Source organism: Carlito syrichta, unplaced genomic scaffold (genome assembly GCF_000164805.1).
Source record: "Carlito syrichta isolate Samal-C Ts95f unplaced genomic scaffold, Tarsius_syrichta-2.0.1 Scaffold304090, whole genome shotgun sequence".
In the NCBI taxonomy this organism is placed as follows: domain Eukaryota; kingdom Metazoa; phylum Chordata; class Mammalia; order Primates; family Tarsiidae; genus Carlito; species Carlito syrichta.
This window is the reverse complement of record NW_007248186.1, coordinates 418,545-433,477: the sequence shown is the minus strand read 5'-3', so window position 1 is coordinate 433,477 and position 14,933 is coordinate 418,545. Positions and strand designations below refer to the sequence as shown.

At 43.6% G+C, this 14,933-nt stretch overlaps 1 protein-coding gene across 1 annotated transcript in view; it reads right to left on the bottom strand.

Annotated features, from left to right (window-relative positions):
- The window catches only part of LGI2 (leucine rich repeat LGI family member 2), a 32,352-nt gene extending 19,171 nt beyond the window's left edge, over window positions 1-13,181 (bottom strand). Inside the window, exons 1-5 of the mRNA XM_008059452.2 lie at window positions 13,116-13,181; window positions 10,786-10,857; window positions 8,779-8,850; window positions 3,361-3,432; window positions 2,482-2,651 (exon numbers count right to left, since the gene is read on the bottom strand). Of these exons, the coding sequence (XP_008057643.2) occupies window positions 2,482-2,651; window positions 3,361-3,432; window positions 8,779-8,850; window positions 10,786-10,857; window positions 13,116-13,147 (418 nt within the window). The 5' untranslated portion in view covers window positions 13,148-13,181. The remainder of the gene's footprint in view (window positions 1-2,481; window positions 2,652-3,360; window positions 3,433-8,778; window positions 8,851-10,785; window positions 10,858-13,115) is intronic.
- Between the last annotated feature and the right edge of the window lie 1,752 nt (window positions 13,182-14,933).

Genomic DNA, 14,933 nt, shown 5'->3' with positions numbered 1-14,933 from the left:
GGCAAAGTCTTCCCACACTGTGGCCAGGTGTGAAGACAACAATGGGAAAACAGCTCATTCCACCCTGGGGTCTAGAGAACTCTCCAGAACAGTTAGAGAAAAGGCAGAGAGGGGTGCCAGCAAACTCTGGCTTAGCATTTAATACCAAATGATCTCGAAAACTACCTTTGCGTGCAAATGTGGTCGACTGTGACCTATGATTTATTGCACTGGCCCTAAAATACAATAAAGAACCTGTTAGTGGCCTCAGCTGGCAAAGGGGCACCTGTCATTTACACAGCTGGAAAAGCCCCTACTTGGTGATGAAAGATAAGGGTGTATCCCTGAGACTGGTTTTCTATCAGAAAATAACAGGACTTGTAGGGTCCCTTATTTACAAAGATATCTAGAAATGATTTTGACTTTGTGGGGTTTTGTTTATTCATTGGGAGGTGATGGCAGGAACTTTGTCCTTGGAGTTTTGGTGCCGTTTGAGTTCCTATAACTTTTTTCTGAGTTTTCATTCCTGCTGCTTCTCCTGATATGATTTGAGGCTTTATAGATATCAAATTTCAGCCTAAATGTTTATTTTTATAAATCTGGTAAGCAGATTTCCTACTGTGGATTGACCCTCTCTCCTTTCAAATCTAGCTTTAGAAGCTGTAGAAACTCCACCCCTGTTGGGAGCCAGCCACGGAGGCCCACTGAGCATTAGGGATCAGGAAGGGCCATTGACCCCGAGACCACTAGGATGCGTTCGGGAGCTATTTGACCCCACTTCCTCCCCCTTTCTACTCAGCGCTAACCAGATTAAGGTCCCGTGAGCTCAAAACATAAAAACTCTGAGACCGGGACGAACACAAGCTAACTTTAGAAGCTCATTGCTCCCATTCTTCCACAAACTGCAGTTTTGGCTTTCACACAACTTATAGTTCAAACTCGGGTCACATCTAAGAGCCTTAGTATTGGTCACAGACTTCTGAGTCATGATCTTAGGATTTATTGAAGTTGAATAAGGTGTAAATTGTAGAATATAGTTTTAGAAGACAGTCATTTTGTTGAAAGAATGTGGCTGGGTTACTTGCAGGTAGCCCACTGTGAACTTTGGACTGGGCCACATTCCAAACATTCTGGGATGGGTCACTTTAGTTTGTAAAGTAAGTACTTAAGTCTCTATAGAATTGTTTAACTTGGTATTAGTACGAAAAGGGTTTACAGGCAGTACGAAAAGGGCTTAAAGGCAGTCATGGATTAAGGTTTCATGGATTAGGTTTAACATCTGTTATGGGATTATACCTGAAAGAACATCTGGTGGGTGGGGAACGCCCCTCACACACCTGACTGTGTATAAGAGACCGGTTGTAATCCCCAATAAACAGCTTCTGCACTAGACAGGGGTCCAGTCTCTTTCTTTCTCTCTCTCTCTCTTTCTTCTTCCCCCCAATCGCCAATGCCGTCTCCACCTTTGGGGTACCCTGAGCCTGGCTGGAGCTGGACTCCGGCACACCCCAAGCCTTTCAGATGGAGATACTCATCTGCTCTCAGATGACGTAATTAATACGTTAATTTTATCTTACAACCTGAAAAATGTATACACTGAAAGCTTTAGGCAGTCCTCAATGTGAGCTTTCTTCTTTTGACTAGTTAACTTACATTAACTTATAAGTTATTAATTTGTAACTATTTTGCCACTGGTTATAATTTACCTGGTTATCTGTTTTTTTACATGAAACTATAAAGTAGTTTATAGATTTAAAAGTGTGGTGTTGGCCAGGGCACAGTGGCTCAAGCCCATAATCCCAGCACTTTGGGTGGTCGAGGCTAGAGGACTTTCCTGAGCTCAGGGGCTCAAGACCAGCCTAGGCAACTTGGCAAGACCTTGTCTCTACAATAAATCAAAAAATTAGCTGGGCGTGGTAGGACACACCTGTAGTTCCATCTACTTGGAAGGCTGAGGCAGAAGGATTGCCTGAGCCCAGAAGGTTGAGGCTGCAGTGATTGTGAGCATGCCACTGCATTCCAACCTGGGTGACAGAGCAAGACTTCAACTCAAAAAAAAAATTAAAACATTAAAAATATGGCATTATTAGTTAAATTTCCAGCATACTTCTTATGGAAGCAAGAGAATAGTGACAAAAGAGTAATTTAGACCTCACTGCACTGGGGTTCCAGGAAACCTGGTCTGATTTGAAAGTGTTCTCATGCCAAACCCACACATGTATACCCTGTCCTTAAAGAGAAAAAAGAAACCCTTAGAGAAATCCGAATTTTGTAAAGAATCTAAATTAAAGCTAAGTATAGTTACCAAAAATCCTCCCAAACTTTTGAGATATTTTCCTGACCACATTGATTCATTTCTTTTTTAGAATGCTTAAACTTTCTCTAAAATAATTTCGAGAGAAAACTTCTACATTCACTTTTTCCTGCTCCCTATAGACAGTCTAAAGAAAAACAAAGAGATTCTCCTAAACAACCATCTTTGATGATATGGGTTCTACATACCCGTAGTTGTGCACTCGTAGTCAAAACTGGTCACATCATTTAGCTTCTTTTCCTGATACTCTGGTGGACCGATACACAGCACATCGGAAACAGTGGAATTTGTCATCTTCAACCACAGATACAGCCACTTGGCTTTGCAGTCACATTCAAATTTATTACCCCTTAAGTCTCTAAGAATCAAAACAAAACACAAACGTCTACACAGAGAAAATGACATGCCTGACATGCTTTGGCAGTAATACAAAACTCCAGCATTATTAACATCCTGATATATGTAAAACCTCCTAAAAATGGAATTTAAAAAATTTGGTGTTTCACATATCTTATTTCTTGTACTTATCATGGACTTTATTTAATGCTCCTCGGCGTCCATGATTTTAACAGTATAGCACACAGAGAGCTCTCAGAGATGACATATCACCATCTCTCCAAACTCTCTTTGAGTTGTCACAATGCCAGGTTGGAAGTGGGGGAGGGATGATAGCAGAACACCCCCAAACACAGGTTCTTGTAAATACAAACAGGACACGGGGGGAGACAGTTTTCACAAACACATTTAACACATTTAGAAACTTCAAACTTTTGTTAAACTACAAGCAGTGAAAAGTAACAAGCATTAGAAGATAAAGCAGGAGGACACACTATCTCAGGGAAGGGCACCTCCCCCCAGCAAGTCTCCTTTACCACTGGCCTCGTGGTACCAAGCATAAAATAGCACAATCCAACACAATACAAACGTGTTATTTCCCAGGACATACTACTTGGTTATAGATGTTTCGCTACAGCATAAAAGAAAAGCAGGGAAGGGGTGAGAGGACTGAGAGACATGATTAACTGCAGCGCAATGACAAGCACACATAACTTAATTTCACTACTTACAGTTCAATCAGAGAGTCTAAATCGCTGAAGACATCCCTGGGTAGTGCTTTTATGTGGTTATTGGCCAAAGAACTAGAACCAGAAAGTCACATTTTAATGTGGTTATGATCTCAGCCTTGTCACTCTCAAATCCCTTTCAATAAAGCCAATGACTTAAAGCAGAGCTTTGGCACCCGTACTGAGATTTTTTTTTAAAAAATGAGTTTAGTTACACAAAGATAGCATTAGAGATGCTGGATTATGATGTACGTTTTCTTGTTTTGTTTCTGAAACAAGCATTTTTTAAAAACTCCTAGGTTATTTGTTTGACTTCCGATAGCTTCCCATGTTTCTTGGAACCAAAGCCAAAGTCCCTTTGGTAGCATGCAAGACCCTCTGTTGTCTAGTTCACTCTTGCTTACCTGTGAGATCGAATCTCACAGGTCTCTGACTACCCAGATCCACCCACACTGGCCTCCTTGCTGTTCCTCAAGGAGAGACACAAGTCTGCTCATCTGCCTGGAATGCTCTCTCCCCAGACACCCACTGGGCCCTCCACTGCCTCTTCAACTGCCATCGTGTACTCTGGCCTCTGCACGTCTCTCTCCCTGCCCTGCTGATCTTCACTGCACCCCCCTTGTTTGACACACCACATATTTTAATTATCTATTTGTTCATTGGCTGGGTGTCCTCCCTCTACGTAAGTCACAAGAGGGTAGAGATCATTGTCTGTTTGTCCACTGCTGTATTCCCAGTTGCTAGAACAATGCCTGGCACACAGTGGGTATTCAGTATATCTTTGTTGAATGAATGAAGGAAGCGCCAAAGTGAGAGTGACAAAAGATGACAGTCTTTCGGGAGAAGTTCCCTAATGGTCCACCTAAGTGAATTCTATTGTTTGTGACTAAGAAAGGACTCGGTAAATACTCTTTACATAAAGACATTCAAATCTAACCCACAAGGAAAACAAAATAAAATCTCCATAAATCAGTATAGGAAGTGATGGATCATGATTCGTTTCACTTTCTCATTAGCAAAGGTTGACCAGAATCTTTTTTTTTTTTTTTTTTTTTTTGAGTCAAAGTCTCACTCAGTTGCCCAGGCTGGAGTGCAGTGGCATGCTCACAGCTACTACAGCCTCAACGCACTGAGCTCAGGTAATCCCTTCTGCTTCAGCCTTCCAAGTAGCTGGGACCACAGGCTCACACTGTTGTACCTGGCTAATTTTTTTATTTATTGTGGAAACAAGGTTTCTCCAAGTTTCCCAGGCTAGTCTCAAACCCCTGGGCTCAAGCAATTCTCTTGCTTCAGCCTCCCAAAGTGCTGGGACTATGGGCGTGAGCCGCCACACCCAGCCCATCTTACATCTTTGCTCTTAATGTTGAAGATCTTTCTAAGATGTCCTAGTCCACTCCCCACCCCCAGGAAATAGACTAGAATGAACAGCATCAAACTCTTTCTCTGATGATTCAGGATTTTGCAGTGGCCCTGTCATCATCCTGCTGAAGATGAATGTCCATACTGCAAGGCTGCTGATGGAGAAAGATGCTGGGTGTTGAAACGCTGCACACTGAGTCTGTGATTTCCCCAAGCACTGCACTCTAATGTGAGTCAGCCAAGAATCTGATGCCTACCTTTGTTTTCTTTTACACATATGAATGCAAACATCAAAACATATAAATAATAAGCATGCAAGCAATTCAGCACCAACCTCTTTAATATATATATGAAATTAGTCCTTTGTAGCATCATAATAAAATATCCCAGAAAGATAAATCAGAGAAATGAGTTTTCCTCCATGGAGTCAGTTAGCTGGTCATGGAAGAAATCTTTGAACCCAAACACTCTTGCTTCAAGATATTAACTGAATGTGGCGAGCTCCATAGTTTCTGAATTATGCCCCTCCCCTCCCCCTCTCGGTAACCACAATGGATTAAAATACAATTTCATATACTATTTTACCCTTCCTTTCTAAGTGATTTATTTGTACATTTTTAAATGTGTTGGAAAATAGACTGAAGATACTCTGGAAGGAATTTTTGAAAATTTTTAAAAGGGGATGTTTGCTTTCTTTTTTTCCTAGTTGGTCACTTATTCTGTAAAGAATAAAAGTGTTTTAGCTGATTAAACACTAATTATTTAGCTAAAAACCTTGGCTAATTGAAAGTTATTGTAGTGAAATTATAAAAATATACAAAATGGTAAAAGCCAAAAAGAAAAAAAAAAAGCAGAGTGTTTAGCAATTGTTCCAATTGTTCAATTTAGAATTCAGAAAGCAGAATTATCTAGATGGCTTATCCATATCCACCCCACTCACGCTAAGTGCTTAATGCCTCCCTTTCAACTTCATTTTGTCTACAAATTCATGGCACCTACTACTTCATTTCTAAAACCATTTAACAGCTCTCTGTCCCCTGGGGTTTATGAGACTGCTGGAAACAAATGTTCTAGATTTTAGTTACAGGTTGGCACAGTTTTTTCAATGCTTTGAAACCTGATCTATGTTTTCTTTACCTATGAATATGAGTCTGTTGGTTTTAGAAAAGTTTATAAAAGATAAAAATCAGATACTTAATTTAAACAAGCAACTTCCAGATAGGAACTTCCTTAAGTGCAGGAGTGAACTTTAGAGAGTTGATATCTTCTCTTTGCTCAAAAGTTTTTGTTTGTTTGTTTGTTTGTTTTTAAAGGGAGGGAGAGTTGGGAGGAAGATCAATTCATTCTTTAAACAATGTATTAAATGCTTTAATTACTAAATACATTTCCAGTCTTGAGGAGTCAACTGTAAAAGTCACCTGACTCACCCAGAAGTAGAGTACCTATGAAAAACCCAACTCTGTAAGGAACCCATTGCCAAGTAGGATAAGGAATCCATTGGTCAAGTAGCGAATCAGAAAGTGTATCCTATTTTTTAGCCCTGTGCTAAAAATGGGGTAAGAGCAGAGTTCATGGAAGCTTGGCAAGGGGCTTGTCCTCGAGGAGATTTTGATACTGCTGGGAAAGCAAACTAACACCCATGAAACAGCACCAACCAGCATGGCCAGTGTAGACAGTCAAATGCTGGCTGCATTAAGCCAACAGAAAGGGTGAAGAGGGAGGTGGGAATGGCTTCATGGGAGAGACAGAACTTAATCTAGACTTTGACTGAAAAGGCACATTCCGGGAGACGGGGCGCAGAAGAAACAGCATCCCAGGAGAAGAAAAGAATGTTAAGAAAAGCCAGCGATGGAATGAGCTGGGTGTGCATGGGGTGGGGGTTAGGGGGAACTGACAGCCCAATTGTTCTGAGGACACTCCGAGAAATGAGGCTGGAGAGATGGGAAGCGGAGGGCCCTGCAGGCTTGACTGCAAAGTGGTCGTACTCGCTGGGATGAATTGAGTTGGGTTCTCCACCAATGCAGCCGGTGTGTTTGGGACCCAAGCTCGGGACTCTCTCACTCCCTCTGTATCTGTGCTTTGTGTGTGTCACACAGGAAAGGTCGTGCCTCTTAAACACATGAACACATAACACATGGAATAAGCGTACAAGCACGCACACACAAACACAATTGTGTCCATGCACGCATATAAATCCATGCACCGGTGGACACTCTGCATGCATGCACAAAGAATGCAAATATCCATGCACGAGACCTGCAGGTTCATACCCTCCTACTGACAGAAGAACCGTAGCCAATTGGGCAAATGAAAGTCTCCGTCTGAGCTAACTCAGACGGTCACATAGGCTTTGCTTATAATCTGCCCAGAGCTTTTACTCAAAAACAAAGCCCCTAATTCCTGACTTCTGGAAACCAGACTATCTGGCTACAGCTGTTCCCCTCCAGACACCCACAGCTGTCCTCTTAGCAGACCCTGTCTGGCCACCCAAACTGCCGAGGCTACTTAATGGTCCATGGAGAAAATTGAGACTTCTTATTGAGTAGAGGGAGGGAATGATGTTGCTGGTGATGATGATGGTGAAGATGATGATAACCCTACCTTGAGCATTTACTGTGATTACTATGGTTAATGGGCCGGATGTTTTGCAAGCAAGCATTAACCCATTATGTACATCAATCCCATGAGGTCAGCATAGCCATCCCCTTTTTAAGGAGGAGAAAACTAGGGGTCAGAAAAGCTAAGGAATATTAATATTAAGATGAATAATGAAAGTAATATTAGTATTAATTTCAATGATGACCTTGAAATTTGAACCCAAGTCTATGCGACCCCCAAAACTGTAATCCTAGCCTCTACTGGAATGTGGAGATTTGACACCTAGATTGAATCTGAAAAAAAGGTCAAAACTTCGACAGGAAGCAAAGTTTAGAGCAATAATGTTAACGAGAGTGTGACACTCTCTAGTACCAGCTGTGTGATCCAGATGTTTAAACAGCCCCCACCCACTCTCTCATCTCTTGTCCTAAAGGCTTTAACTTAGCCAGAATGTCTGCCTGGGAACAATCTAAAATCAAATGCCCACAAGGCCTATTGACAGACACCTTTACCAATATCAGGGCTCGATGTGGACAACTGTCTCATTAGTTGACTGTGTCCACACGGTATCAGTCATGTTACACATGCTGAAGTTACAACCACCCCTGCCCAACACCCCTAAGTCAAAGCTCCCCCAATTTTCCCTAATTTCCTATTTACAGCAAACAGGCTGACTATGGAGATGAGACATGCATTATCTTACTTGAACACAAAATATCTATCATGCAAATGGGACCTTTGTCCTGGCTAACAAATTACTCCTACCAAGACAATGACTATTTTTACATGTTCATAAACATGGTTACTATTTTTTTACGGTTTTATAAATGTGCTAAATGTGTGTACTTGCTTCATTCTGACATGCCAATTCAAATCAATTTGTTAATTTTTTTCTTCCCAGAAAGCTATTAAAGAACCAATAAGCTTAGCTGAAGCAGCAGATTAATCCAACATAAAAGAAAAAGTGATTTGCATTCAAATGAGAGGAGGCGCAAAAATGTCTCTATTCCACTTCGTCCTATTCTGATCCTACACTGAACGGAGTCATCTGAACCTTGGTTTCCAAATCTGTAAAATGGGGACTCACAGATTATCATGGAAGATAAAGAGGAGAAGGCTCATTCAGCGCCAGCCTTGTGTCTGGCACCAAGTAGGTCTAAGAGGCATGACTTCCTACCTGTCTCCTCCTTGTGTGACACTGGTCCCTCACACCTCAGTGCTCCCCATGCCACACGCAGTCATGAACTGCGGTTCAAGATGACAGAGTAGACCACAAAGCCCAGCGTGTGAGTAGTCACACCGAGCCAGTGTCTGATCGACAATAAAGAAACCTCTTCTGCAACCTAGAAATGGGTTTCCTTCAGAGAATCTGACAATATGGAAATAACAGTCAAGAGAGGGGCACCAGGAACTGAATCTTACTCCACACATGACAGGATTTACCACACGGTTTATAGGACTTACAGGTGAGTCAGGTCACGGAGGCCACGAAAGGCATTTCTTGAAATGGTTTCTATTTTGTTCCCTTCGATGAACCTAAGAAGAACAACAGCATAACAAGAATGCATTTTCTGTGCTTAATATCGCTTTTAAAAATATTGGAATGTTTTTGGAATAAAATCTAAAAGCATTCATTAATTATAAAAGTTCATCTCTGAAGACTAGATCAGCTACCCCAAATTCCACGTGGGAGCAGGGCAAGCGTCCAAGAACACACACGAGTATGTGTTCCACACTCCTTCCAGAAGCAGCATAGAAGTCTTCAAATTCAGAGCTGGCAACATTGGGTAAAAACATCTTTACCCGATGGGTGGAGAAGAAAGCACTATACAAAGGCAAGAAATTCTCATATCTCTGCAAGACTGGGATGCTTCCATTTTCCCTACTCAATCCCTCTAACGTTTCACAATGTCTGGATGTTCATATTTTTGTTCATATCATCGTCCCTTGCGGGAGGTCCATTGTTTTATTTGTCCATAGCAAAGTGTTTCCTGGCTCCCAGCAACCTTGAGTTTATCATTGTCCTTCATGGTCTACTCTCTGAGTAAATGGGTAGCAAGACAGGGAAACCCTCAAGATCTCTAAACCACTAGGAAAAGGAAGCAGAATGAAGCTGACGAGAGATGAAACCTCTTTCTCTGTTCTAAAATGGCACCAGGCTTGCCCATGGGATCTTACCATAAGAACACTAGCCATGCTTTAAGGTCTTTGTGGGAAGCTATGACACAAATGCACCATAGCTATTCCCTACGGCTACTGAGGACTGAAGTTGAGTTTCTAGCATTGTGTTACGTCAAATTGAAGAGGGTCTTTGATGAGATGGTTCAAGGGAGAGGCTTTGCAACACCGCACCATCCACGACATCATTCTTGACTCTCGCACTTAGAACTTTCAGATGCTTGTTTTCTAAAAGTCAGGTGTCTCCAGTCACAGACTTCAACGTCAAGGGATCAGCTCACTTCCTACCCAGTGACCTTGCCAAGAAGGTGAGCTGCCTGTAAGAGGAAACTCGTCGCTTTCCATTTACTACATCCATCGGTTGTTTGTGTGCTTTGATAGACCCTTGTTGGATTTCGCGCCGCCTCTTCGCCACATTTTGCATATTATACATACAATTAGAGTATGAGGAAAGTATACATATTATGTTATGTATACTCTGGAGAAATAATCCCTCCAGAGGCGTCTTTCCTCGAGACACAAAATCAACAGAGAGCTTTCTTATACCCAGGATAGATCTGGAATTCCAATACCTACCTGTTGAACTCAGATAAGAAAGCAGAGACAAAGACTTTAAAAATCCTCTGAATGCTAAGTAAGGAAATCCAATCTGATAGCAGGATTAGCATGATTACAAAGTTACCAAAGATAAGGATGAAAAAATTTACAGGGGAGAAAGGACAGGGAAGTGCGGAAAGGCAGCATTCAGAACAAGGGCAACGCTCATGGCTAGGAAAAAAAAGTGCTGCACATCCAAAAAGGGAGAAACTGACCGTTTTTGTTTTTGTAGGAGAAAAAAAAATTAGACTCTTAACAGCAGTTCATAGGAGACACTGCATAGGGGACACAGGACAGTAAACGAAAAGCATGAAGTTGTACTCCCCAAATAGGGAGACTATTAAAAAAGACGTAACCCTCAGCTCTATTTCTGGCTGATCAGCAAATCTATGCCTAGTTAGGAGAGGTAAAAATATCCAACGCAATTTCCAATTGTGCTTACTACATGACAAATTAAATGTCAGCCGAGAATGAATGAACATCCCTCCTTCTTCCTCTTTGTCTCCAGCCCACTCCTACCCTGGAATGTTTATAAACAAGTGCACTAGAAAAGGTCAGCGCTGAAAAGAGAATGGGGCTGTCTCCATTTCTCCACCCCTAAAATCCTTGCAGAGATGCTGGTCCAGCACAAAAAGCAATCTGGCCATTCTACTGAGATAGCACATACTCGGCACATAGACAAAGGCCAAAACTTACAGGTATTCAAGATGAAAAAGTCCAGCGAACGCGTCATCCCGGATGACCGTGAATGAGTTAGAATTCAGCAATCTGAAAATAAGGGACAGATTTCAACACAGAGATGTAAAACTTGGAAGTCACATGGTGAAGCCATTTCTATTTCATTTGCTGTGTCTGATCAGTGGGCACATAACCTCCTCTCGGGCCTAAGAACAACCCATTAAGTCCCCAACCTGACTCACAGTCTGCTGATGGAGACAATGGCCAGCGATTTCCTTTTGGCCAGGTTTTCCAGTCATTACCTAAAATGTATGCTTCTCTTCCCTGTGGGGTCTCAGTAAATATGACCTGGTAGTTGTTATTTTGAAACATTCTAACACTCAGCACAACTTAACAGCCAGTGAATGCTCTATGATGCACAAGCAATCGTGGAATGAGAGATCTAAAAAGATCTCAACCAAATTTGTTTTTAGAGACATTTGAGCCCAGAGAAGTTAAGGGACCTGACCAAAGTCACACAACTGGGACAAAACAAAAACAAAAACCCACAACAACAAAAACCTATCTCCTACATTATACATTCCCAGGAGAAACAATTTTTAAAGTTTAAGAAACCTTCAGAAGACTGTGACTACATAGTTTTCTGTCTGAGTCACCACTATAGTCTGTTGGCAAAGAGGACTTGAAATTGTATTTCTATTATGTGGAAAGTATATTTCAATAGCACTCAATTTCTAAGAGAGGTCAGACTTTAAAATGTTAAGTATAATGTTATAAGTAAGCATATAACATTTCAAGAGCAATATCAAGAGCAAGTTTATTTTTTTATTTTTATAATTTTATTTTTTGAGTCAGGGTCTCACTCTGTTGTCCAGGCTAAAGTGCAGTGACATGCTCACAGCTCGCTGCAGCCTCAACTTCCTGGGCTCAGGAGCTCTTTCTGTCTCAGCCTCCCGAGTAGCTGGGACTACAAGAGTACACCACCATGCCTGACTAGTTTTTGGTTTTTGGTTTTTTGGTTGTTTTTTTTTTGGTAGAGACATGGTCTTGCTATGTTGACCAGGCTGGTCTTGAACTTCTGGTCTCAAGCGATCCTTCTGCCTCAGCCTTCCAAAGTGCTGGGATTACAGGTGTGAGCCACCACACCTGGCCAAGAGCAAGTATATTTAGGGTGAGTACTGATCTCCTATATTTCATTTCTCTATATTTTTCTGCAGCAGCTTGCTTGTTTTAATTCCAATCTCATCTCAAACTTAAAGCCAGGCATGGCGGCTCATGCCTGTATTCCCAGTAGTTTGGGAGGTGGAGGCGAGAGGACTGCCTGAGCCCAGGAGTTCAAGACCAGCCTGGACAACTTGGCAAACCTCTATAATAGATCAAAAAATTAGCTAGGCATGTGGTACACCTGTAGTCCCAGCTATTTGAAAGGCTGAGGCAGAAGGATTGCCTGAGCCCAGAAGGCAAAGGCTGCAGTAGCCGTGAGCGTGCCACTGCACTCCAGTCTAGGTGACAGAGTGAGACTCAGACTCAAAAAACAAACAAAGACAGAGTGAGACTCAGACTCAAAAAACAAACAAACAAAAAATTAAGAAACCAATATAAAGAGAATGAGGTAGCTCATTCTCCTGCCTGTCACTGACGTGTTTTTGAAAACTGCTTTTCGGACACTTTTTTTAAAATCAGCAAACATTAACCAGCCTGGGTTACAGGGCATGCACGACATGGCCACTCACCCCAGTGACTTGGACATTTCACCCAGAGGAGCGGGGGCAAAGAATAGTTATGAGTGTGGGCTTTGGGTCCTGGGTTAGAATCCTGACTTTGTGACTTGGGGGACATTACTTAACATCGCTGGGCTCAATTTCCTCATCTGTCAAATGGGAAAATTTAAATGTCCTCCTCATAAGGCTATGATGATAAAATAACATCATGCACATAAATGCACAGTATGCTTCCTGCTTAAACTCAGTCAACTAGAAAAAGTTTTATTTACTGCCAGAACAACACTAAGATTTCAAAATGTAAGTTTTCTTTTCAAGTGAGATGTCCGGGAAAGAGTTCATGACATTGTGGTCATGGTTCAATGTGATTACCTCCCCAGTGGCTGGATCTGGGTGTTGGGATCTACAATAAATCCTCAAGGAAACCATGTACCAAACTAAGGAAAGAAAACGGAACAGGAGCCTTGGTGCTTGGCTGGCGACACCACAGGGCAAATTAACACCAAGAGCCAGTCACTTTACTCATGGAACTGGGCTATTTTAGGAAGGATGGACACTGAAGAGAGCACCCTTCAAGACCCACACCCCAGGGGCCCGCAGTTGCCAGAGAGAAAGTCCTGTACTCACAGTAGCTGCAGGGAGGGCAGGTGGGAAAACATTCGGTCCTTGATTTCCGAGAACGTTCCATTGACCAGGCTCCTACAGACAAGAGCGGAACAAAAGGAGACCTCAGTTTCTTCTAGGAAGTGCCAGGCAGGGCAGGCAACCGGCCTCACCCTCTACCTGTACCTCAAACGTGTCCTCTCAGGAGTGAGGCTTATCGCAGTTGGCCAGGGTCTTCCCAGGGTGGGAACCAGAAGAGTCGAGGCACTTTCCGATGAAGTGGATCGACCCGAAAACTAGTCTGAATAACGAAAACCTTTACCATCAGCGCCTTTTCCAGACGCTCTCTCAGTCCACCTGAATCAATCCCTTGGCTTCCTTTTCCTAACTACAGGAGGCCCCATCTGGAAAGGGATCATCACTTCACCTCGGCCCATGATTCTGTTTGTGTAGACACAGCATGAATGTTGGTCGACGAAACTCCGGGGTAGGATTAAGCATTCCCCTCGGGAGCTCAACTCTGAAAGACACTCAGAGCACTTCTGATTAAATGCACCGTGAAAGCCTTGGGGAAAATCTCAGAGACACCTGAACTTGACTGTGTGGTGGGAAGCAGTACCATCTGCCAAACAACATGGTCAACAGGGGGCAAGAGGTTTGGTTCCACCTCTGCCCCCAGGCCTCCTATCCTTTCTGGCCACAGCGGGACCTCCATATATTATTTCAGAATTATTTCCAGTTAACACGCAGATCAATTAAGCAGCCGCTGGTCTAAAGGATTTTATAAGGAGAATCCTAATTTCTAGAATCCTCCTTGTCATCAGACTTGGTAATATTAGGAGTCAAAAAAGTCTGTTCCCACCAGCCAAACTCTCCTAACTTTTGGTAAATGCACTTGAAAGCCTGGGTCCAGGTCCCTACAACTTGTCTTGGGTGGGAGGTGGGTGAAAGCTGGACATGAGAGAAGGGGTGAGCTCAAGCACTGTCAACCGTGGGGATTCCCTGTCTCTAGCACTGAGTGGGCACCATCCACCTTCTCCGGAAACGAGGGAGTGGTCTTAGTAGGAAAACTGTCCTAGCAGTCAAGAGTAGCCCACAGCCCTTCCACGGCCATAGGAGAACCCGTCTCTCCGCTGGAGTGGCTGAGTGAAGGTGAGGCAAAAGCATCCTGGGCCAGGTAGATAAACAACCTGAGGTCCTTTCCTGTCAGCTCCTCTGGCCTGAAACAGCCACCAACACAACCGTGCGGCGGGGAAGGGGACCAGAAGCCCTCCTGAACTCAGAGCAAGAAGTCAGACTGACTTCCACACTTGGCCCCTGGACTGGGCACCCTCAAGGCTCTGCCAAGCCCTCTGTGCCCCCTCTCCCAGGCCACGTGGGGGCAGGCCCTTGGCTTCCGGAGGTCACACCTACCTTGACCCCTGCTCTTTCCAACCTACAGTGTGGAGAAGTCGTGGGAGGCCACGCTGTGAACCTCGCCCCAGACCTAGGGGCAGTGAGGCCTCACCCCTTCCCAGTCCGCACTCAAGCCAGTCGTGTTGATCTGCGTGTATGCATGCCCCCACACAGTCACACACCCCAAACACACACACACACACACACACCCTCACACACGCTGCCTCTCAAACTTTAGTGCACCCAGAGTCGCCCGGGGACGCCGAATGCACGCTCCAGGGCTCCACTCCCAAGACCGCCCCAGCGCCGACCGGATTCTGCATTGGCACAGGCTCTCCCAGGTGAGTCTGGTGCAGGTGGCCCGCGGGCCACACACTGAGAAACGCCGCCCAGGGGCTCGTCTGCGCGCCCGGACGCCGGGGCCGGGATCCCTCCGCCCTCCCCGGG